The sequence below is a fragment of the Telopea speciosissima genome, unplaced genomic scaffold (genome assembly GCF_018873765.1).
Source record: "Telopea speciosissima isolate NSW1024214 ecotype Mountain lineage unplaced genomic scaffold, Tspe_v1 Tspe_v1.0384, whole genome shotgun sequence".
In the NCBI taxonomy this organism is placed as follows: Eukaryota; Viridiplantae; Streptophyta; class Magnoliopsida; order Proteales; family Proteaceae; genus Telopea; species Telopea speciosissima.
In genome coordinates, this window is record NW_025317720.1 from 11630 (window position 1) to 35939 (window position 24310).

Genomic DNA, 24310 nt, shown 5'->3' on the forward strand with positions numbered 1-24310 from the left:
TAGCCGTTAATAAGAGCGATAATCAGGGCTACCAATACAACACGTGACGGGTGGGACCCTATCCGTACAATATGCAACGTGAGAACCAGCCGACGTACTATAGACGCGTTGATTTGCTTTTGAGGTTCAGAGTTTGTGAATCTTTTCTTTGTGGGGACCAGGGGCGGTGGGTTGTGTGTTCGTAGCTGTCTATATATACCGAAGGGGGTCCCTAACAAGAAACGCGGAACTTATTTGGCTTTCGGAGCGCTCTTTTGTTCTGGAAGGCCTAGGGTTTGGGTCTGTTTTCGGCGCGGGGTTTCGTTGCCGAGCTTTTTCTCATGCTAGTTTATGGTGTATTTCGGGAAGAGATTGAACCCTAGATTTTGTGATTAGTAGTGATTCCTTCTTAGGTTGGAGATTGGAGATTCTTCTTGGACAATCTTGGATTGTAGCAGAAGAGTGGCTGATTTCTGTCTTTCGGATTCTGCGATAAGGATCGTTTACAGTACTGTTTGCATTATCAAGGATGTCTAGGTGTTTTCCTTATCCTCCCCCGGGTTATGAGAGGAAAAGTGGTGCCCTAGACGAGGCCCTGATCAATTCGATTAAGGTTTGTTGAGCATTCATGCTATGTGTATTTTTGCGTTTATGCTCGACTAATTTGTGCGGTTCGCATAAGTGTTTGGGATTGAATCTGGGTCTCTTTCTGTATAATTGAATACATACTACATGTAAACAACAGATATCGGAATGAATGATCTATTACAAACACGTTAAACGGGTACTGTTGTACTTGTATGAATGTTGTGAATCGCTTTGGCCGAAGGATCTGAACATATTTTACTGTTTCTGGTTCCTGAAGCATAAGTTGTGCAGAAATAATAACTTTTCTTTTAAGGCTTTTCATAATTTTCTGCAACTCATGTGGCTACATGACTGGTGGCATGTGGCCATTATGGATGCGGGTTGAAGCTTGGACTAAAAAAGGGCGTATTCTAGATGGTTTTATTCACTTATCATTGACAGTGTGCCTAGCCACCTTGTTGATGTAATAGTTATACTGTAATAGGAACCACATGATGGGATTAACTCAAAAAATAAAACCACCGCTTAATCCCATCCTTGATTTTTTTTTTCATGAGGGCTAAAGGTTTGAGTGTTAGACAATAACTGCACTTGATACCGTTAACTGTTATACTAGTAGTATTGTTTAATGGAGACTGAACTTTAAGGTGGATTTTGGAGTTCCTCCCAAGAATACCTCCACTGTATGAGATCATGCATATATTACTCATTAGCTTTCAGAAAAGCTTTTATTACAGTTGGCTGCTGCATGGCATGTCTGGGTGAAGATGCAATTTGAGTGTAATATTGAAATCTTAGTTTTATGGCATCCAGCGGTCAATGCCTAGGCACCTTGACAACTATGATTGAAGCCCTTATTGTTTGCTATGTATCATAGTGTTAAAAGTTAGAAGGCATTGAAATCAGGTGGTGAGCATTCTGATTTTCAAAGTAAAAGAAGCAGTCATGGAGCATTTGTTTGTTACATAATGTTGTGGTTGTATAAAAAGTAAGAACATGATTTTAAACGCGGAATTGGAGTCGGTTCTCAAGATCCCTAGAATTGATCATTGTCGATTCATCTATCCAATTCCCGATTCTTTAAACCCTGTATAAGCATACCATGCTTTCATGGAATTTTCTTTTGTAGAGTTTTCAGTCTATCGCTGGTCAGGCCTTTTCTCAACATAGATGCTATTTTTTTTGGTAAATTCAACACAGATGCTGTTGATGGTGCCCCATTTGTTGCTTGTGCACATTTGATTCATGTCAAGTCTTTCTTTTGTTTGTACATAGATCTACTTCAAGTTTTTTTTTTAAAAAAATCTTTTAGATCACGGTTTAATAGCGCCAGTGAATCTTATTGTCATAGTGTTTTTTATGTTCTTTATTCTTTTTGGGTGTCATTGAGAAGCTTGAATTAAAATTGATGTCTGAGTATTTTCTAATCCAAGATGCCCCCCACCCCCCATATAAGTGTCAAGATGCAGTTTCCTGATGTTGATGTGAGGGAGATTTTTATGTTGTGAATACATTAAAAGCAGGAATATAGTCACTTTGGCTGTTACAGAGATATTTTCTATATTGTGGGATGCTAAATAAGTTGTTTGCAGGGGTGAACAGACCATGGTATTTGAAGAAAGTATATTGCAGTTCTTAGTTTCCAATTGCAAATATACAATTCTCATTTTGGAATACGGTTAGTATGAAGAATGGAGTGGACTAATTTCGGCTGGAATATGATATTTAGTAAGAGGGTCGGCTCACTTGGGTAGAGAAGAAAAGAAATATTAAGATTTTGTTTCAGGGTTATGACATTTGTTAGGAGGGCCCGATCTCAATTGAGTAGAGAGAAAATAAGTAGTGATTGTATCAGCGGGCCACCGTTAAAGTTGTTTGTGGATCTACAATATGGAGCAAGATGAGTATTTAGTTCAGTGTGCCCTCGAGTGTGAGATGGGGTTTATTTGATTGTTGGTCATTGTCACTGAGTTAAATGGATGAAAATGAAATGGCTTGATACATCAGGGACTTTTAGTCAGAGACACCTCTTCATATTTTTGAAGGGTTAGATTGGCCTTTGACCAGCATGCCAGGGCACAATATTATTTTTATATGATGAAGATTATTGCTGTGCTTTGGGAAAAGTTTCTGAGGGGAAATTTGTGCATGCTAATTTTCTTCATTGAAACAGTGGTGATTGGGGAGCTTGCACTGAAAACCAGTGTTTGAAAGATTTCTAAATAATTGGATAATGGGTGGAGTTTGGGTTGGATTTATCGTTAGTGGAATTCCTCTGTAATTGTAAAGGTGTGGAAGGTATTGATCTGAAGTGGAATCAAAATTAATATAAAAGAAGTGGGCAAGGGAAATATTTAAAAGTAGTTAGGAAATTCTTATTTGGGTGATGTAGATCTAAATGAGTTTGTGGAGATTAGGTTTATCTTAGATCAAGAAAGGTGGAGATTATCCTGGAAAGTAATTCATTATTGCTGGTGACTGTTATGTGATTTTTTGACAAGTGATATAGATATTTGTTAGTATTACATCCCGCATCTTTTGATTGTTATTAATTTACTCTTGTAGAAAATTGTGGGTTAGTCTATGGATCAAAGTGATTATTTGGTTGTCAAATTTAGTACTAAGATGGTTCAAGTGAAGCAGGTTTCTTGTAGTTGGCTCGGTTTAGTTGGGGATAAGGCTCAGTTGAGTAGATGATCTGGCAGTTTTAGCTCATCATAATCTTCGTTTTCATTTATTTATTTATTATTGTCTAGAATGATCCTGTTTTCTGCGTTTATATTTATTGTAGTTAGTAACCTGATATGCATTTTTATGTAGCAAGTTCTTTTCACCTCAGCAAGAGCTGGTAGGATAGTTGTTTGGTTGGTTTTCTACATGTTGTCTTGGTATCTTACTACTAGAAATGAGGTTTTTTAGAAGTTTTTCTGTATTTGTTCAAGTGTCATGATAGGAAGCTCAACAATGGACTGTATTGTTTCTACCATTACTTAGGCACCTGTTAAACATAGTTAGTAGTAGGGGGCAAAATCCCCAAAACCTTTTCCAGTGTAGTCGAATGTTCACACAAAGCAGTACTTGGTATAGTTTGCGTTCTTTTAGTTTCTGGTTACCTAGGTGCTAATACATATGTTGAATGTGCAATGTTAACAAATAGTTGATCTTTTATTTGGATTCATTGCGTAACTTTTTTTGGATTTGGGAAGATTTTAGAACCCAACATTGGTTGGTGTTTTGTAAGCTCAGTGTAGGAAAAGAAAATTCCCCATTTCTTCGATCCGAGGTCAGAGCTGCAAGTAACATTTGTTTGCCAGTCCTTTTCATGTTGAGGTATACCCAAAAAAAAAATTGTTCTGTCCTTCTGTCTTGTGGCTATGCCTCCATTTGCAAAAATGTTATCAGTAGATAGTCGGATACTATTGATGTAGCAAAGTTATTTGGTGCAAGACATATGCTGGCATTGGCATTTTCTCCGAAAATCTTGTCAGCATCATAAGCTTAGTTCAAACTGAAAGAGGTCTGAGCCTTTGGTTATCTTTTTTGAATAGTTAGTATTCTCATCTTCATTTCTTTTGTGCATTAGATGTCTATTGTTTAATATTGTATAGTATTCTTCTGAAATACTTATTTTTCTGGAGTAACTTATATATAAGGCTTACTTTCAAGAGCTTGAGTTGCTCCTTTTCTGAAATTCATTCTGCTGTTAGGACTTCGGAGTGAAATCTGCATCCTTCTCAGCTTCTCTCCTTTTAAATTTTTTTTTTTTTTTTTTTAATTTTTGTTCCGTATCGTGTCAATCCTGGTCTGTTCCGTTTTAGGTCACATGGTAAGTACTTCCTATTGGTCCTTGTTGCATCAATTAGGTCAAATTTTCCTTCTCTATCGGGCTTCTGAGACACCATGTGAGTCTTCTCAATGGGTGTGAGAGAACCGCTCTGATATAGATTGTGCGACCATCACATTGAGCTTCCTGCTCAGAGGTTAGAGTTGTAGGCAGGTTGCAGTGTGTTTAATATTATTCTTTCCTTATTATCACATGGGAAAGTGATTTTTCAAATAGTAGTATATTTAGTTGCTCACTAAATGGGCATATACTAGTTTTCGCTAATGCTTTGTAAATAGCTAGAGAGATAGAAGTAACTTTGTTGCTCACACTAGTTATCTCCAACGTGCCCCATAAATTTTGTGCTCCCTCTCTTGCTTGTTTCTGTTTCTGCAACTGAATTACTTTTTGACCTTTGCACAAGAGGTCTTGAATAGAAAACTTGGTCTGATATGATGTATTTGCATGTCAACTTATTGGAATGTGTTTTGAGCTGGATCATTCTAAATGCCACTCCTCTGTGAGGTTGGTCTTTCTTGTTTCTGGGGGTTTACCTGCTCTGCTCAATTTGTTCACAAATTGACCGTTATTCTGGTGCTCTGAAGCTCCAGAAAGAAAGGGAGAAGGGCAAAAAGGAAAGGAAGAAAGAGAAAAAGAGGGAGAAGAAAGAGAAGAAGGGGAGAGAGAGGGAGAAAGGAGGTGTTGAAGAGAAACTACAGAAACATGTGAAGAGGCTCAAGAATGAAAGGAGCAAGGTAGAACACAAGGGAGGAGATCATCCAAGAAAAGAAGAAGCTGAACAATTCGAGAGGAGCGGTCTTACTGAAGAACATGGGCACCCTGTCGCAGCCCAGAACTTATATGACTCTTCTGACAGCACTCAGAACAGCCACAAGAGGAAAAAGCACTGCTCGCCATCTAGTAGCAGCCATAACCTAGGTGAGTTTGTGTATCTCTTTATATCCTCTTCTGAGGACACTTTGTTTGTTGGGCTTCTTACAGGCACTGACATTTCAATCTCCAAATTTCAATTACAAAAGGGAGCATACTTCGCATTCGTTTGAAACAGAAGGATCAAAAAATTCTCCCCAGCAATAAGTTGCCCGGTTCAAATTCTGGCAAGACTGGTTACATTTCGCAAGGGAAGTATGAAATTCCGCCTAGACTTTGTCAAGAGCAGCTCCATTCTTCCTCTGGAAGGCAGCAGCAATGTTCTACCTCTGGAAGGGCTTTTGTTGCAGAGCAGCAGAGTTTGAAACAGGACAATCAAGAAACTCTTCCCAGTAAAGAGTTGACTCGTTCAAATTTGTTGAATGCTGGTCCTATTTTGCAAGGAAAGATTGGAATTTCTCCAAGATACAGCGAAGTACAGACATGTTCTACATTGGAAAGGGCTACTGTTGTTATGCAAGGGAAGTGTGAAAATGATCCAAAGCCCATCGAAGGACAAACTTGTTCTACATCTGGACTACTGGGTGTACAAGGTTTAGACATTACTGAAAGTGCTCGGAGGTCCAGCAGCAAGCTAAAGAAGAGAGAGTCTCGATATAGAGATTTGATCGAAAATTGGGTTCCTCCTATTATTGAGAATTCTCTCTCTGATTTCGATGACGAGGAATGGTTTTTTAAGACACAATCTAAATCAGAGCGCGTGGCAAAAAGATATAAACCAAGCAATGATGAAGGGTGCCTAGGAAGCTCTGATCTCTGGCCACGGGCATGTTATTTGCCCGGTGCTGATGTATATGTGTTGCCTTACACGGTTCCTTTTTGAAGCTGGTTTGTCACAGAAAGCTGCAGGCACGGTCATTGTGATTGTCTCAAGAGCCTGTAAATATTGCGAGAATAGGACAGGATGCGTCCTGCGGGCAAATTAGGGAGGCGTGGTTTTATTTCCCCCACCTTGCGCCCAAACGTGATGTGAAACACACTCTTTCATGAATACAGTTCATCGCTGAGATATCAACAGAGAAGGGAAATTACAATTCTATTTGTTTTTCGATTCGTTTTAGCTGTATCGATTGAATCATTTAATGGAAGAGAGAGTATGTATGGCATGGGTGAGGTTTCAAAAGGATGAAAGGGTTTCAATGAAATGTTAATAACCCATTTTTTTTACAATGATAAAAGAAAAGAAATTCAAGTATATTTGAGATTAAAGTCTGAATGAGATCGTCATTAAAATGTACATTGCTGATTCCTAATTCTAGCTTTCTTAGCTAGAAAACGGCCACTTTGTATTGCACTCTTTGGGAATGCTAGATCTACGCTAGAATAGCAGTACTGGGGTGTGGGCTTGTGTCTGTGTTGTAATGCGTAATGCTAACTATTTCCTATCATCTAAATCTTTCTTAACTAAATTGGTTTGGGTTTTATTTTGATATGATCCTTCAACTTTCCGATGATCTGATCCCTACTATTTATTTTTGGGGAAGGGTTTGCTGCCAGGTTGCATGGTCCCATGCACTCATGGGAAGCGACTGGGATAGCTCTCAAAAGCATCCAAGGGAGGGGCAGGCTGCAAAGACCATGTAACCTTTCTTAAATGTATGTATTTCTTAACTTTTTCATTTATGTTTAAGTTTTCCTTCAGCTACGGTGAATGAGAAATCCATTCATCGTGTAGATACGCTGGGGGCTATTGGGAGGGTATTTTGGAAATATACTAAAATCTTATCCATTCCTCGTGTAGATACGCTGGGGGCTATTGGGAGGGTATTTTGGAAATATACTAAAATCTTATAGGGGTTTTGTGAATCCTAAGATGGTGGCTGAACCTTCTTCTTTTTTTTTTTTTTTTTTGATGAAAAGGGATATGTCATTAATCTTCCTAGTAATATAAACAAAATTACAACATAAGAACTTGGACGAGAGGCATCGGATATCCCAAACAATGCCATCAATCTCAAAGGGATAGTTACTTGAGTAATTGTTGAGGATGTTGATGAGGTTCAGGTTATCGAATTTCACCATGACCTTGGAGACAAGAGCCTCTGCTGCCCATTGAAGACTGGCTCTAACAGCTAGAGTTTCTCCCATTAAGACGCTTGAAGTAACTACTGGTTCTGAGCATGCAAAGATAGGAGAACCGCTCTAATCACGAGCAATAATACCTAGGTCGCCACTTGCCGAGTCTATGGAGACTGCAATGTCGTATATCAACTTGATAAAATCAAAAGGGGAGCATTTCCAGGAAGACGACCCTTCTGAGTTTGCTTGGGGAACTAGAAATAATCCTTCGAACGGTTTAAGATATCCCAAAATTCTTGAAAGGCCGCTTGAGCTCGTTGCAATACTTCTATCGGAGACCCTTTAAGTCCATTGAAGATAAGATCATTTTGGCCCTCCATAAATGCCAGCTGATAAAAGAGATTTGGCCACGAACTTGCTTCCCCCTTCCTTCGATGGAAACTGAAACCTCTCCCAACCTTGAAGAATACCAGCGAGAGTTGGTTGGCGATCTGTAGGAATCAGAAAATTCAGGTTGCTTCCAAACCAAACTGCGCGAGAAAAGGGACACTCAAATAATAGATGATTGTCTTACATTGCCAAAGCCTCTTCCAAATCCGCATAGGAATATCTTCCCAAGAGTAGTGGCGTCTACAGGAAGAAGCATTTCCACTTGCACGCAGGTATGGCCAATTTAGTAGAGAATCTGCTATTAGAAGCTGCTCCCCAAATAACTCTGTCTTCCCGAGAAAACAAGGAAAACTTGATTTTCCTAATGTTCTCTGCATTTGATGGGTGAAAATATCTGCTGAGCAAATCCTCCCTCCAAATACGATTAGAAAGGTCAATTAATTCGACAACCTTCTTTAATATGCATCCAAGAGGTTTTGGGTGGAGGATACGAAATGATGGTGAAGTCGGAACCCAATTTTCCTGCCAAGTACTAATTTCTTCCCCGGTTTCCTCCTTCCAAATAAGGCCCTTTTGTAGCACCTCCCTTCCAATCAAAATGCTCCTCCAAACCCATGAAGGGCTGTTCCCGTAGACTGCCTGGAAGAAATCAATTCGGGGAAAGTAAATTGCTTTCAAAGATCTCACCCATAGTGACTCAGGTTCTTTTCACAAGTGCCAAGCAATCTTACAAAGAAGGGCCCGATGGTGGTTGAACCTTCACCGTGTGATGAATGAAAACTTTGTCCTTTCCTTTATATAAATCGGGGCCTAAGGAATACTATGGCTTTAGATGTAGTTGTTTTATAAGGGCATTCAATTTTTTGGGTGCCAAGGCACTCCATAGATCGAGGTATCATATCAGCTGATATTCATCAATATCATTGGTTCTAATATTTATATGATATCATTATGAATCAGAATTATCGATCAAATATTGGTTCATATCGTTATCATTATCGAAACTGATTGGTAAAGCCACCGATACATATAACCCTAATCCACTCCCTTTCATACTCTAGTATTCTTATGCCACATTAATGGTCCATTTGGTTCTTTTTTATTGTTATTAAATTAGTTTTATGCAAACTCCTTGGAGAGGGGAAAATTGTTAAGCCTCATTGAGCAAGAAAAGAGTCACAGAAGGGATGAGATTATCAGGAAAGGAGAAATCCCATAGCCTTTGTTGAGGGCGAGTCATTGCCCATTTGACAATATAATGTGCATAAACATTCGAACCTCTATATATAAGGGAGAGAAAACAGAGCACAAAAGAGTTGTGAATTCTCTTGATATCCTTCATCAGCAAAAAAAAAAAAAATCCTCTCAATATCCTTGACCACATCACAGATCTCCATCGGCATCAATATGTCTTCATTAGCCAAACAACGGATCAATACCACACAATACGAGTGAGCTACAAACATAATTTGTAACCGGACTACGTCTAGGACATTTTCTGGCCCAGTCTAGTGGTACTCATTTTGGCTCTACTTGATTGCAAGGGAAATTAAAGGAAAGAAAGTGAAATAAAATCAAATCTAAAAAGTAATTTTGGGAATCTTTATCTAATATGTTTGTCATTTATTTTCAAATAATATTAAATTTAGTTATCAAATTTTGGGGAAAATTTCTTATGTTGCTACTGTACGATCGGCCTCACATGGTTTTCTATTTTCTTCTTTCTCCTTCACTGACCATGTGAACCCATGTGGATGATATTGTTCTCCGTATTGTCATTGGTGTGCTGTGGGAGATTCGCCCACAAACTAGCATCGTAGGGAACCCTCCACTTAAATTTTATTTTACTTTGCAACATTTGAAAACTAAAAAAATAAATTATATTTGAATAGTTTAATTGCTAAAAAAAATAATTTTAAATAGGCTATACAACTTGTTTGGTAGTGATTATAATATATATTTTTTGGTTTTAAATAGGGGTGTCAACGGGCCGGTTCGGGCTTTTCGGTTTCGGTGTGACTTTTATAGAAACCGAAACCAAACCATTAAGAAATGTTGTGGTGCGGTTTGGTTTCGTGTCGGTTTCGATTTATGATAATGGGTTGATATCGGTTTGGATTTGGTTTGGTACCGATTTTATATAACTAGTAAGGTCCGGTTAGTGCTAATTTTTCTTCTCTTTCTCTTTTAAGTATATAAAATATTTCAAATACAATGCATCTTTGTATCCTATGTCTTATGGCCTATGGATACAATTGGTTGGATAATCACTAACAAAGGATATGAGATAAAGTGAGAAACTATCACAACACATTTAGGGGGCAATGGGGCATTAGGCATTTACTGATTTACTCATTTATCAGGTTAGGTCGGTTTGGTTTGGGTTCGGGCTACCGGTGCACCGTCGGGCTAGCCCAAACCAAACCAAACCGTTTGCCTTTATGGATCCACAAACCAAACCGAACCATTAAGAGTTCGGTCCGGTGTGGTCCGGGCTCGTTCGGGTTGGGTATTGACACCCCTAGTTTTAAACTATTTTCACTTTCCTTACCTTCTTTCTTATTTGCAATTAGATGATCCTTTAAGAGATTTGTCATTTGGAATTTAGAATTTCAAGAAAGTTATGATAAAAACCATGATCGACTATCCCATAGATCACAAAAAGTAGATCTGTGAGCTCACCCTACCTGTGGATCCATTGTTGATTGAAAAATAAAGGGACGTAGCTTTTTGTCTGAGAGTGTGGCCTACCCCAGCACTCCTATGTGTCTATCTATCTTCTCTTCGAAACAAGGGGACAAAGGTGTCTTTTCATATGGAGAGGAGAGAGAAACTCATGGGAGTGCTGGCATAAGCCACACTCCCAAACATAGTTTTTTTTTTTTGAAAATAAATTATCCAGTTTTATATCATGTTCAAATTTCAAACCCATATTTCGAAAACAGAAACAAAATAGGTCAAACGAGTTGATAAAAAATTGCCATCATTATTTTGTATTTTCCTTTTGAAAATTTTTAATAAATTAATTTCTCAAGTCTTATGCTTTTTTATATTTGGCAAACTCCAATCAAGACATATGAGGAGATTAAAGTATGACAAAATGTGGATTGTAACTATAGCTGCCTAGTGCAGTTGGTGAGCTATGGTGCGCTTCATGCCCATGCTCACCAGGAGGTCTCGAGTTCAAATCTCCTGATTGGTACCTTTCCCCCTTCCTATTCCCCCTTTAAAAAAAAAAAAAACCCAAGTTGCCTAGGAGTTTTCTCATATAAAAAAACTTTCTTCTAAATTTTAGGATTCAATTTTCCTTAATCCATCATGAAAAAGTGAGGGGAAAGTTTTCATATACTGTCGTGTAAACCGTGTATATGAAAATTTTCTCTCAAATGCTGGTGGATCCACTAGTTAATAATAAATAAGGAAGTAGTTTTTTGTCCTCATTCTCAAAATAAGATGATAGAGTTGTCTTTTCATATGAGGAGGAAAGGGATAGAGTCATGGGACCGCTGGTGTAAGCCACACTGCCTGACAGAATTCTTTTCCCCTCGTAGTGTAGTCATCCCCAGAGGCGGACATTATCATGCGCTCGTAGTCGTATTTATACTTAGAGCAAGGGCGTGTGACCATGCTGAGAGTCAGATTGGAATCTACTTTACACACTCGTCTTGGTATTTCCATAGCATATTTGATGCCGATCGGTTGGCTTGAAATCTTTGCAACCAACTTCGTTTATCCTTAGATCTCTGTTAGAAAGTACATACCAAGAGAAGCATTGACAGGCAGTTGAAGCTTTAAAATTTTTTCAGAACTCAGAAGAGACCATCGTTAAGAAGAGAAAGAAGGAAGGAGAAAAAGAGACAAAGAGAGAGAAAGAATGATTGCAGACGGTGTGGAAGACGAAGAGAAATGGCTGGCGGAAGGGATCGCCGGCTTCCAACACAACGCCTTCTACATGCATCGAGCTTTGGTAAACGAAGCTCTAAAGCTATGCGCCTCTACCGAACCCTAATTGCACTACAAATCCGTGACTTTTCGCCATTTTTTTTTGTATCCTCTCAGGATTCGAACAATCTCAGAGACGCACTCAAGTATTGCGCTCAGATGCTCTCCGAGCTTCGGACTTCCCGGCTTTCCCCGCACAAATACTATGAGCTCTGTAAACTTTCTTATTTCCTGAGATCGAATTTCTGTCTGCTGGATCAATTGAATTCAGAATACGGAATGCAAGTTTTTCTGAATTTTCATTTCTCTTTCTGTTGTATCAGACATGCGGGCGTTCGATGAATTGAGGAAATTGGAGATGTTCTTGAAGGAGGAGACGAAGCGTGGCTGCTCTGTAATTGACCTCTACGAGCTTGTACAGCATGCTGGAAACATACTACCTAGACTGTAAGTGAGACGAATTAAACAATTTCCAATGTTCGTCTTTTGCAAAGCCTCTGCTTCTTGCTGTTTCAATTCCCTCGGTTCCGCGTCTTAGCTATTAATGGTTATCGTTCTCGTAAGATCTATTTCTGATAGAATTAACGGGGATTTTCCTTAATTACATCAATCCATAAGTTCCAAAACGCTTTCGAGTAAACAGATTAGTATATTCATAATTTGAAAGCCTAAAGATATTGCTCTATTCGTTGGTCCTTTTGAAGGCTAAGAATTTTACAATTGTTGACTACAAACATACTACCTTTGTGCTTGCTGTAAGTTTATGAGCGCAAAATCCACATAGTTTCATTGCCAAGGTGAGGACTTTTCTAAGTCTGGATAGTGTCAATAGTGTAGTCCTAGATTGGTAGAAGACCAACTAGGAGCCAGTAAACCAGGATCTGTTATGAACAGGTAAATCGGCTAGGTCAAAATAGGGTTTTTGGTGAAATTAGGGTTAGGTTTTGGTTAGGGTTAGGGTTTGATGAATGAGTTATGTCAAGTTGAGGTAGGGGAGTCTATCAATGAAGGCCCTGAGATGTTTTGATGGGATGGAAGTATGTAAACTTGAATAAGTAGCAAGTTAGGGTTGGGGTTTTGGGTTTTTGAAAAGAGGAAAAGATGGATTTCTAGAGAGTGGGAGGATGGGCTAGGGTTGGGATTGAGTGCTATAGGGGCAGGGGTGGAGAGTTTGAACTAAAAAAGGAGGGATTTTGCTGGCTGGTTTGGTCTGGGCAGAATTTAGGTTATGAGACTGTTGTTCAGTGATGGAGGGGATGTTAGGGTTTGGTGGTTTAGAGGATTATAAGAATAAGAATGGGGATGGGGATGGGGATGCTTCCAATTTGTAATGGCAGAAAATTAGTGGTAGTAGCTTCTTGATGGAGGAACTTGAATAAAAATTGAATCTTTGATTGAAACTAGAAAGTAGAATTTGAAGAGAACCACCCGGGTTTCACACCGCAAGGTGTCAATCGGATCAAACACCGATCTGACCAGCCTTGATCAAACACAAGACAAAAATCTTCAATGAAGAAGAAGAGCAACAAAAGCTTTTCATTAATTCAAATTCGTGTTGAATACTTGCCCCCCTTAAAACCTTAATTAAAAGACTCAAAAATAGACTCCTACACTAAAAAGGAAAGGTCTAACCCAATCCTTAACCTATTAGGTAACTTAAACTAACTAGGAAACTGAAATAGACTCAATTAGAGTCCTAATCCGGCCCCACTAAACACTTAAAAGAAAACTACAAAAATCACTTAAATTGAACCATTGCTTGAACCGGTTCAATTTATGAACAAAAAACATCAAAATAAAATTAAGTATGGAACTAAAACAGCTAATCCCGTATGCAACCCTATTACACATGCTTTAGGTCCATAAAAGTGACCTATTGCATGGAATACCCATGGGATCAAAGGCCCAAAATGTATAGAACCCAACCCTAGATTGATTCCTAAGCAAACAAGCTCAGTTTGGTGATGAATTTGCATCAGAAACAAACATAGATCTGAGTCCTACCTTCTTTGCCTCAAAGATCTTCAAGGCAATGTAGTTTGTGGTGAATTGATTAATGCTTGACCTAACCAAATCCCCACCTCTCTTTGTCCTCAACATTTGTAGGGCATGCTCATGGTTGTACAAATGCAGTCACTTGTCTTGCCCTCTTGACCTTACTTCGTATCAAGGACTTCCCTACATCCTTTAGTGTGAGGTCAATGCAGTGGGCTATGCATGGGGCCCAAAACAGGTGGTATCTGCTTTTATTAATCAGTCTCTTCCCCACCTTCTTGAAGTTACTACCATTGTCCGTCATCACTTGGACAACATTCTCTATCCGCACCTCCTTTAACAACTTGTATATATATTTTACATCATTTCTTTCCTTGGATGCATCCATTGACTTAAGGAACACAATATTACCATCACAATATACCATGAAGTTGATGATGGACTGTCTAGTGGGTCCAGTCTAACCATCACACATTTACACGTAGCAGTGACACCGTAGTCTGATCATATCTCCTTAAGGGTCTCTATATACTCCTCTAGCTCCTTTTTTTGCTGGGGGTAAATACACATTCATAAGCTCGTAAGCAGTGGGCCCTTCATTCGTTCCCCACCTGCCTACAATTTCTAGCATATTTTGATGATAGGGTCTCTCAGTAGCATGTGGTGGGATGTTGTGGTAAAAGAACCACTTCAACACGGCATCACTTGCTTTACCCTTCCAATCAGACCACACATGCTTCGACTTTCTATGTCTATTGTTCCGAGTCCTGAAAAGTGTAGGATCCTGCTCATGTCAATGACATTTTCATCTACAGGGGGTTCCCCCTCATACTCTATGCTAACCAGTACGGAAACTCCATATGCTTCTGTTTCTTCCTACCCTATGCAGAAGAGCCACTACCACTAGCCTCTGATGCACATGCTCTATAGGAACTAGTTCCTTTCCCTACATCTTGTGACCTACCCTTCTCTTGCATATTTGTATTTGTCTCATTTTTGCCTCAGAATTAGAGTCATCCCTTGCTCCTGGCTATCTTTCTAGCACTACCTCATCAAATTCTTCCCTGCCTTCTGCTTATCTAACCTCCTCTGTATCCCTCCTTTCATGAGGGTAGCCATTTGGCCACATCCCTGTATCTACCTGCCAGATGCCACTTTAGTCTGTGGGTCTCACCTCCCATGGTCTTCTTCCCATAGTAGTTGCGTTGTGACTTCTTTTTATCATTTTCAATGGGTATGCGGTATGCCTTCATGCTATGTCTTTTCCCCCATCTCCTCCCTGAATAGCTATGATGTGATCTTCCTACACTGTTGCAACATGAAGTGCCACATTATTAACTTTTCTACATCAATTAAAACTCTTTTGGCAACAATAAAGCTATTTCCTAATTTTCACTTAACTCTTATATTTTTTCCTAATTAAAACTAATTTTTTATAATTTCAAATATGAATACCCTAATTAACTAAAATTTAAGTATGGAACAATTCATAATCATCATTTTCAGTTGAAAAGACAAAAACAATACTTTCCGAAATTTTCATGACTTTTCAAACCAAAACAGAATATTTTTCCTTGTTTTTCATTTTTTTTTTTTTTGAAATTTGTAAATTACTTTTCTAATCTTTGAAAATAAAAAAATAAATTTCAGGCAAAAAAAAAAAATGCGACACTGTGAAGTCGTAGATCGGCCAACATTGTGACATATTTGACATATTTAAAATTCAGCCCCAACCAATATATATTAACCCTAGTTTTTTCAAAATTTTCAGAAAATAAAAAATAATTTAAATACAGATAATTAAATCCGATTTTGTGAAGTTGTAGATCGGCCTACGATATCTACAATCGTAAAGGTTGAAGCCCAACCACTAAATATTTATCCTATTTTTTGCAAAAATTAACTTTAGGGAAAAAGGTTATATCTCAAAGTTTGAATTTTCAACAAAACTTGCTCAAATGCAGCAAATAGTTGTTGTAAATGTGTTGTAGTAGTCTCCAACTTGTTCCACTAAGATTTGTTGGTGATTTGGCAAAAAAAAAACACAAAACTGGGGTTTTCTGGAAAAATCCCCCTCCCTGTCGAAACCACCAAAACTATTGAAATGGGTTGAAATTTCTACCCATTTTGATTGAATTCATGATCCTAAACAAAAAGAGTGTGTTGTTCCACTGAAACAAAGACCGAAAAGTAGAAATTTTGGTCGAAGCTATAGTATCTGCAGGGCCGACTTCATTTCGACCTGTGTCGAAACCGAAAATTTTCGTGAAATCTCAGTTGAAAATGCTTCACACCCGCACCCAATTTACCTGTTTATTTTACTGCCTTTAGAAGCCCATTGATTTCTTAGTGGACTAGTTGTAGCTTGTCTGGATCCTTACGTAACCTTTATTTCCCCAATAAGTAACAACTTTAATTAATGAATCAAGGGACAAGGTTTTAAGCTAGGCTATGCGATATCTAAATATATTGCAAATTATGATAAACTTTCAAGCACTATCAAGGGATATGCTAAGCAGGAAAGGATACAAAGATAAGGAGGATTTTTTTCTCCCCATGCTAAACACTAGAATAAAGAAGTTGCATAATGCTATAGGTCACAATGTACATTCATGGTCTAGAAGCAACCTTTCTTGTCAACTCACTGCCCAAATATTTGAGTTACCTCAGAATCTGGTGGAATGAGGCATTCCCAAGTGTGCAATGAGATCTTAGTGTATAATTAAGCTTAATACCTCCTAGCATGTCTGATTCAGATCTTATCCATCTAATGGTTAGAGCTGCGTCCCACTCAACAATCAATTGTGAGTGACCCTGGAATGGGAGGATTTGAGGACCTACGAATCTACGATAACTGCCTCAGGTTTCATTGTATGCTTAAAGTGTTGATGGTATGGATTTTCTCTTCATGGTCTCTGAAGGCCTTCTCACACTTGCCTGTCCTGGGTTCGCTTGTGAGCTACTGTCACTGTTGAGCTTCAAGATGCAATAAGAGTGGCAGCTGAAGATACTGAATGGTGACCAAGGATGGGGATGATCTGGGTGTAATCCCGCTAAGCTTAATATTATAATTTACAGATAGAAGGATTGACAACTTAGGGTGCTCTTACATGAAAGATTGTTAATACTTCAATTTTGCATTCTGTTCCACATCATTCTTAACAAGTTTGTACTTCAGTCCGGATACTTCAGCCTTTGAATAACATTTCTTGCATACAAAAGAACTTTTTTTTTCCTGTTACAAAAGTCCCCTTCTTCCCCAGTTTAGACTCTTTTCTAGACAATTCAGGTTGTATATGGTGTTTAGTTCTCTTGCTAATTATGCCTTGGTCGTAGCATATGGAAAGCCTGCCTTAGCCCCCCCTCCTTCGCTTTCTATTTCTTTTTTGATGACATATAACAGTCCTGTTGTGGTATTTCAGGTATCTCCTGTGCACGGTAGGGTCTGTATACATCAAATCAAAGGAGGCTCCTGCTAAGGATGTTCTTAAAGACCTTGTGGAAATGTGTCGTGGTGTTCAACATCCTGTACGTGGCCTTTTTCTCAGGAGTTACCTTTCTCAAGTCAGTAGGGATAAGTTGCCCGATATTGGCTCTGAGTATGAGGGGTAAGGATATTACTTTTTTCTTTTTGGACCAGTGCAATCCTCTAGAGAAGTGGGGAGTATTCATTTCTGGTTTGTTTTGTCCATACAATTTATTGGCATTTAATTTTCTGTCATTATATCTTTTAGTTAATCCATGGCAAAAATATACCATTGTCAAGGAGTGGTGCATATAGAATAATTATGCAGTGTTGGTTGATTGTGCTTCTACAAATGTAACCCACAACAAACTTGATTAGTTGAATTCTGGAACTGAAAATTTTCCAAACTTTGCTCTTTAAAGGGTTCTGCATCAACCCATTACCTTAGGGTTCAAAATCTCTATCTCAACAGTACTTATCCAATTATTACGAGATTTCGATTGTTATCTTCCGATGGTTGAGTTTTCATTTTAGTTTTGTTTTGTATTCATAAAGAAATAGGTTTATTTTTTAATTTGCTGTATGGGCGATGACTATTGAAAATAGAGGCAAGTATGCACAATGGACAGTGCAAGACTAGTCAAGACCAAGCAAATTAGAAACAGAAACCGAGAAGAAATGACAATTGATAATGATCTCAATAACTATGATAGGCCCTAAACACCTCATCAGCTAATGGGTTGGTGGACTTCAGGACGCAACAGAGCAAGATGGCCAAAAGTTAGGCAATGGCCCGGGCTTTCTGGATGCATTATCACAATCTTGGAATCTCAATGGATTTGAATTGTGTTACGTCCAACAGTTGATTGAGGAGTCGTCCTGATGCAGTTGCATTAGAAATTGATTCTGTATGGAAATCTAGGCAAGTCTAGATTACGTCCAACAGATGATTGAGGAGTCGTCCTGATGCAGTTGCATTAGAAATTGATCCTGTATGGAAATCTAGGCAAGTCTAGAAGGCCCACAAGGGACAGGTGGCAGTCCAATATGCTGAAAACAAGCTTTGGGCAGTTATGTACTGGGTTGAGCCTTTTATTTTCTTGGATTCTATTGTAATGGACCTACTTTATGAGCCCATAAAGTGGGTGTAAGGTTAGTAAATGGAATTAGTAATTAAGTGGGTAGAATGTTCAAGCATAGCAACATAGATATAGTGTCCTTTTCTGAGTCAATTTATGAATTTTAGGTGATCTTTTTATATGTAGTACACCCCCATCAATTGGAGATGTTTTGCGTAAAGATATTTGAGTTTTTTCCAGAGTTTTGGTGTTGTTGAGTTGTGCAAACGGGATTGGAGTTCCAGACGTCTGATCTCCCACCCTCTAGTCAAGGTTTGAAATTTCAGATTTCGACCCTATTTTGATTTTTGTCGAAACCGAAATATTTCAGTGAAATATCAGACCATATCGGTCCATTTCACACATTTTGATCCATTTCGACACTGCAATTTCGATAGTCATTTTGTTTCGATCTCAGTTGAAACTGAAATATTTCTCAATATTTTGGTCATTTCAATCGAAATTTCGAACAATGCTTCTAGTTCTATTCATCTGTGAGATCAGGTGTGGTCTTTCCTCTCTCTCATTTTTTCTCTGATACTTTTCTAATTCTCTTCTCTCTTCATATCAATTTCTTGTGCTAATTCTATATCCGATTTCATATCTAATATTTCCAATTCACTAAAAAGAATCAATTCGATACAGTTCTTATGTATCCATAGGTGCTATATTGAATTATGAAATCCTACGGCAACTAAACTTCTTCAAACCGAGATTTCTGAATCTGTTTTTTGTTTTTGATTTCTGGTTCCGATTTCTTGATAGAATAGTTGCTTAACTCCTTTAATGCTTGCTTCGTAACTCTAAATCTGACAGTCAGATTTAGTTCATCTTTTGCAGACTTCTCTCAAGTCTTCCCATTTAGTTCCTCTGTTTCCGGGCTCAATAGCATTAAAACTTAAAAGTCGATTTTTCTTGGGATTACAATGGCAATTTGGTTGGTTGGAAGATGTTTGGATTCCTTGAGGCTTAAGGAGGCTTATGGCCTTTAAATATGTTCCCTAAATGTGATGCTTACGTCTTTAGGGATTTGTCAAGGATTTGAGAAGGCTCTTCAAGATTCAATAACAATCAATTGCAAATATGAAATTGTGATGGGGAGAACAAAGTGCCAAATAGTCATGGATAAGTTCTGAATGGAATCTTCAAGTTCAGTGATGACTGATGACTTCGTAATGGTTTTTTTTTTCAAGGTTGGGTTAAGTTGTGGTTGATGATAAGGTGCCTCTGCAGGAAATTTCTTGGAAATGGAGGGGGAATGTGTAACTTGAGTCCTCAGATTCAAGAGCAATGGGAATTGAAAATGGTGTTTAGATACCTTTTTTAAAATAAAAAAAATAATGCTTCATTATTTTCTGTTGTAGGAGGAGGATAGTGAGAGTGTACCCATAATTGTGGCTACTATGGAAGCCATTCCTTCTCTTAAGACTTTTTGTTGTTTGGTGGGTCACTTCTATGGTATTACCAATCAGACCAGGATGTGGAAATGGGGATTTTTGGTATCTGAAGTTGGGTTGTATGGAGAACCCTTCTATTGTTTACTGGTGTTTATGGAAGTAAAGGGAGAAACATATCTTTGTGTAGCAGCAGGCCTAGTAAGATCTTTGACATCAATGGGCAAAACAAGAACATCTTCAGCATTTCATTTTGCAATAGTTTTAGTGAATTTAAAGTTTTATTCTTTCTTTCCTCTTTTTTAGTACTTTTTTCTCTATTCCTGGTTGGGCATTGGAATGTCATAATTCGTGATGATCTTGTAACATTTATACTGTTTTGGTTGGTAACTTCGTACCAGATCTACCAAGCACTGTATGAGCTATGAATGGCATGGGAGGTCATCTGCTCTTTCCTCAATTTTTTACAACTACCCTATCTTTTGCTTGTTTCTCTGTTTGCTGACAACAGTTTTAACAACTGAGCTCATCTTGTTGAGTGAATTCCTTCTCTTGTATCTTCTATGTAATTTTTCTAACATTATTCAATGAGGTTGGAGTCCCCTTACCTTGTTTTGTTGGTTTCTTATTAATCTTTCATTACCTTCTACAGTGATGCTGACACTGTCACGGATGCCGTCGAGTTTGTACTTCAAAACTTCACGGAGATGAATAAGCTTTGGGTCCGCATGCAGCACCAGGTTGGTTGGAATATCTTACCTGCTGTCATGTTTGTACATGCATGACACCACAATCCTTGCATGTCCTGGTGGTCATGCAAGTGTTAATAGTGCTTGTGAATCATTCATACTCTTAGGTGATCCTGAGTTGAGGATGCAATCGACATTTCTGGTCTGCAGGGACCTGCCCGGGAAAAAGAGAAACGGGAAAAGGAAAGGAGCGAGCTTCGTGATCTTGTAATACCAACAGCCTGAACTGGTTATTACCCACTAAAAAGCACATATGAATAGTAATATTTATGAGGGTTACTTGGCTACATTCTAAACTCTCTTATTAGGTTGGCAAAAATCTACATGTCCTCAGTCAGATAGAGGGTGTTGACCTTGATATGTACAAAGATACTGTGCTTCCAAGAGTTTTGGAGCAGGTAAAATCACCTAGTTCTTTCTCTCTCTCTCTCTCCCCCTCCACCCCCCTTCCTTTCTGGTACTGAATCTTCATGTTACAATGATAGACTATGCTAATATTCAACATGGTGGTATTTGCTGAATTGGTTGCAACAGGTTGTGAATTGTAAGGATGAGCTTGCCCAATATTACTTGATGGATTGTGTAATCCAAGTCTTTCCAGATGAATATCATTTGCAGACTCTTGAAACATTGTTGGGTGCTTGCCCCCAGCTTCAGGTGGGTAAAATGTCCATATTTGTATTCCTTTCCTTTAATTTTATTTGGATATATATTTTTTTTAAATTTCCAAACAATAACCAATTATAGTTTTTTCCTTCCGGATTGAGTAAATAGGCATAGATTGGTTAAGAAGTTTGCCCAATACAACTCTCCTTGTGATTATTGGGGAATTAATTTTTCACTTGATCTGTTGCCTTTGTATATGTGACATGTCAGTGTTTCCCATGATGTGATTTTGGTCCTTATTAGATTATTAGTATGTAAAAAGTTGTTCTGTTCTAATATTTTGGGTCTCGTAGGGTAATCCATGCAATGCAGATTCTCCTCCATATGACCATAGAAAGCATCATATATAAGCTTTTTATTTTTACAGTGAATGATTCTAGTAATCGATGTGTTCGCTGGTCTCTCTCTCTCCCCCACCAAATAAAATAAAATAAAATAATAAAAACTGGACTTGAATAACATTTTAGTGTAGTTAGAAATCCCAGTGATGGGTATTTCCTTTATCCTTTAACAAGGAATATGATCCACTGATGGAAATAAACTGAATTCGTGTTGGATCATTATGATTGTGGGAACTTACTTTAGTTGTTGGAATTAACTGTAAGAGATTTGAGGGGAATTCCTTTTGCAATAGTTTTAAGAAATCAAAGCAAATTTTGTTTTTCTCTTCTGTTTCTCATCTTGCTTTTCTTTTTCTCAGCCGAATGTTGATATCAAGACAGTGTTATCAGGACTGATGGATAGACTATCAAACTATGCTGTTTCAAGTGCTGAAGTGAGCTAGCCACATGCTGTTTCCTAAGCTATTTATCCACATATGCAGACACATATGGATCACCAAGAATTATTATTTTTTTTAATAGCTAGAATCCTGAGATACTTTTTAATGGTTTGTTCTGCAGGTATTACCTGAATTCTTGCAGGTAGAGGCTTTCGCTAAATTGAGCAATGCCATTGGGAAGGTAAATTTTGCAATTGCCTAGATTTCCCCCTTATTTTAGTTCTATCCATTTTTCATCTTTGGTTTTAATATAAGATGATCTTACACATTCCTAGCATGCTCAGAGGCAGGCCTGAAATAGAGGCCAAAAATGGAACATTACAATATAATGAATATATTCAACATAGTTATAATGCAGTGAATGGGATATTCTTTTTGAAATATGTTTAAAAGCTAGGTAACTGGGGAATCCTTGATGCGAAACCTGTTCATTTTTCCTTAATAGAATGGAAATTAGCATTGGAGTTTGACGCATGGGTTTGGTTGAAGTTGAGTCCAGCCAACATTGATTTTGTGTTCGCTAACACTTCTTTGGAGTGATTCAGTGGGGGTTTTCAGTTTCTAGAGCAATTCTGTACAGAAGAACTTTTGGCACAAAATAAATTCTCAGGCGTGATTTTTTTATTACTGAATCTTTTGGGCTGATTTTTTTGAAGCTTTTTTTTTGGGGGTGGAGGGGGGGGGGGTGGGGAACCCTTTCAATCCTTCGAATGACTTCCTCATTATTTATGGAATCATTTACTACAACTGTCTGTTTATTGTAAGAATCACTTTTAAGAATTGAAGAACTGCCTCCAGGAAGAATCACTCCAGAAAATTGAATCTGATACCAAACTTGTCTTAAAAAGTAACTAGAGTGTGAAGTGGAGCTGGAGCTTGGAGCGAGTTTGAAATGTCAAATTGCCTTATTTATGAATCTTTAAATATTTGAAGCATCTGTGTTGCTGTTGTTGTTATCATTATTTTTCAATAACATTTTTATAAATGTAAAAATATTTTATAGAGCAATGTGGTTAGTTATTTGAAAATAGATCGAGGGGATTACTGTTAATTAAATATAAACTGCATAAGCATTTTGATGATTTAAAACAAAAGATTTTACCTTCTTTTTATCAGATTATTTGTCCTAGAAGTTTAAAACTGAGGTAGTGGATTGAGAGGGGATAATAATTTTTATTGGCCTTATTTTTTATTCTTAGTAAATAAATTTACACATGGTATAGATGTATTCCCAAATAGCGGTCCCTTACAAATGGGTATTCAAGCTTGAAATGGATTTGTTCTTGATGGCTAGTAACATCTTTAAGTCACAAAATTCATTAATTTTACATTATTAGAAAACAATTGTGTTTTAAACTTTAATACTTTTGTGGGTATAATTGCCAAATTGTCTGGAGTGGTTTGAGGATCATCTAGGATTGTCAGATAGTTATGCTAAGGGATTGTTTGGATGTGACACTCACCAAGATGGGGATATAATTTCCTGATTAAAGCATGGAACCCACTATTTATTTTGGTTTCTCTTTCTTGGTTAAAGGGTTATGAAGAAAAAGGAGCATGGCAGATGGCCTAGGAACTGTTTGTACCGATAACAGGGTAGTTGTTCCATGGCAGATGACCTGCCAAAGGGAGGGTATTGTACTGAGGGAGACCATGTGTTTTGGGCACTTTTGAATGGCTAACCATATATTTATTGTTTTAAATTTCCTTTTTATCCGTGTCTGATTGTACTTTACCATAAGCTTCATTTTCATCTAATATAATTTATTATTACAAAAGAAAAGAAAAGTTGACATAGGAAGGTGGGCCCTTATGGTTTTGTTATTAAGGGTCTCCCAACAGTGTTTTGAAACAGGACCAAGTTTCCTGGCCTGACTGTTCAAAATGTTAATGGGGTTGCTTTTATACATATATCACTCTCCCAGCTATTTAGGTGACCAAAAACCATTGAATTGGTCTACAACCACTTGTAGTGGCAGTTGGAATCATAGTTATCAAGGCGACAAGGCGACACAAGGCGGTGGAGGGGTGCCTAAGTGCTTAGGCGACATGGCGCCCGCCTAGGCATGTATGAGTGGGTTAAATCTAGATGCTGATGTTCAGGGTCATATTGCACAACTAAATTACATGATCAAGAAATTGCAAAATCACATAATCACAGAATTACAAAATTAGTTAAATCATATAATCACAGAATTATAAAATTCCAAAATCAGTGAATCACACAAGTACAGAGTCATGTAATTACAGTATTGCAACTTATACTAACAGACTCCATATACACCTGCCAATGACAAGTAAAAAAATGGAATAAAAAGCAAATATATAAATATAAAGTGAAGCGACTGCCTTGGTCACAAGGTGTGCTAAGGCGTCACCTTGGACGCCTAGGTGGTCAAGGCGGGCGCCATTCTTGAATCTTATATAGCATCTCACTGCTTTGGCCTTG

General features: G+C 38.0%; 2 protein-coding genes across 4 annotated transcripts; both read left to right on the top strand.

Moving 5' to 3' along the window:
- The first annotated feature begins 285 nt into the window (after positions 1-285).
- On the top strand, positions 286-16456 carry LOC122648043 (splicing regulatory glutamine/lysine-rich protein 1-like). 3 transcript variants are annotated; one of them, XR_006331009.1, is made up of 5 exons: positions 286-592; positions 4996-5329; positions 5431-6175; positions 6251-6336; positions 16444-16456. XR_006331009.1 is itself a non-coding variant. In XM_043841314.1 (4 exons), the coding sequence occupies exons 1-3, from the start codon at positions 509-511 to the stop codon at positions 6162-6164; spliced, it is 1152 nt and encodes a 383-aa protein (XP_043697249.1). In that variant the 5' UTR covers positions 286-508; the 3' UTR covers positions 6165-6175; positions 6251-6367. The 3 variants fall into 3 exon arrangements, 2 of the variants coding, with proteins under 2 accessions (XP_043697249.1, XP_043697250.1); XM_043841314.1 differs by lacking the exon at positions 16444-16456 and having other exon boundaries at positions 6251-6367; XM_043841315.1 differs by lacking the exon at positions 16444-16456 and having other exon boundaries at positions 5002-5329.
- Positions 11522-22078, top strand: LOC122648044 (vacuolar protein sorting-associated protein 35A-like). The gene is made up of 10 exons (XM_043841316.1): positions 11522-11717; positions 11810-11906; positions 12016-12139; positions 17110-17295; positions 20318-20405; positions 20565-20621; positions 20723-20812; positions 20949-21071; positions 21781-21855; positions 21983-22078. Exons 1-10 carry the CDS (start codon positions 11625-11627, stop codon positions 22061-22063), a joined length of 1014 nt encoding a protein of 337 aa, XP_043697251.1. The 5' UTR covers positions 11522-11624; the 3' UTR covers positions 22064-22078.
- The last annotated feature ends 2232 nt before the right edge of the window (positions 22079-24310 follow it).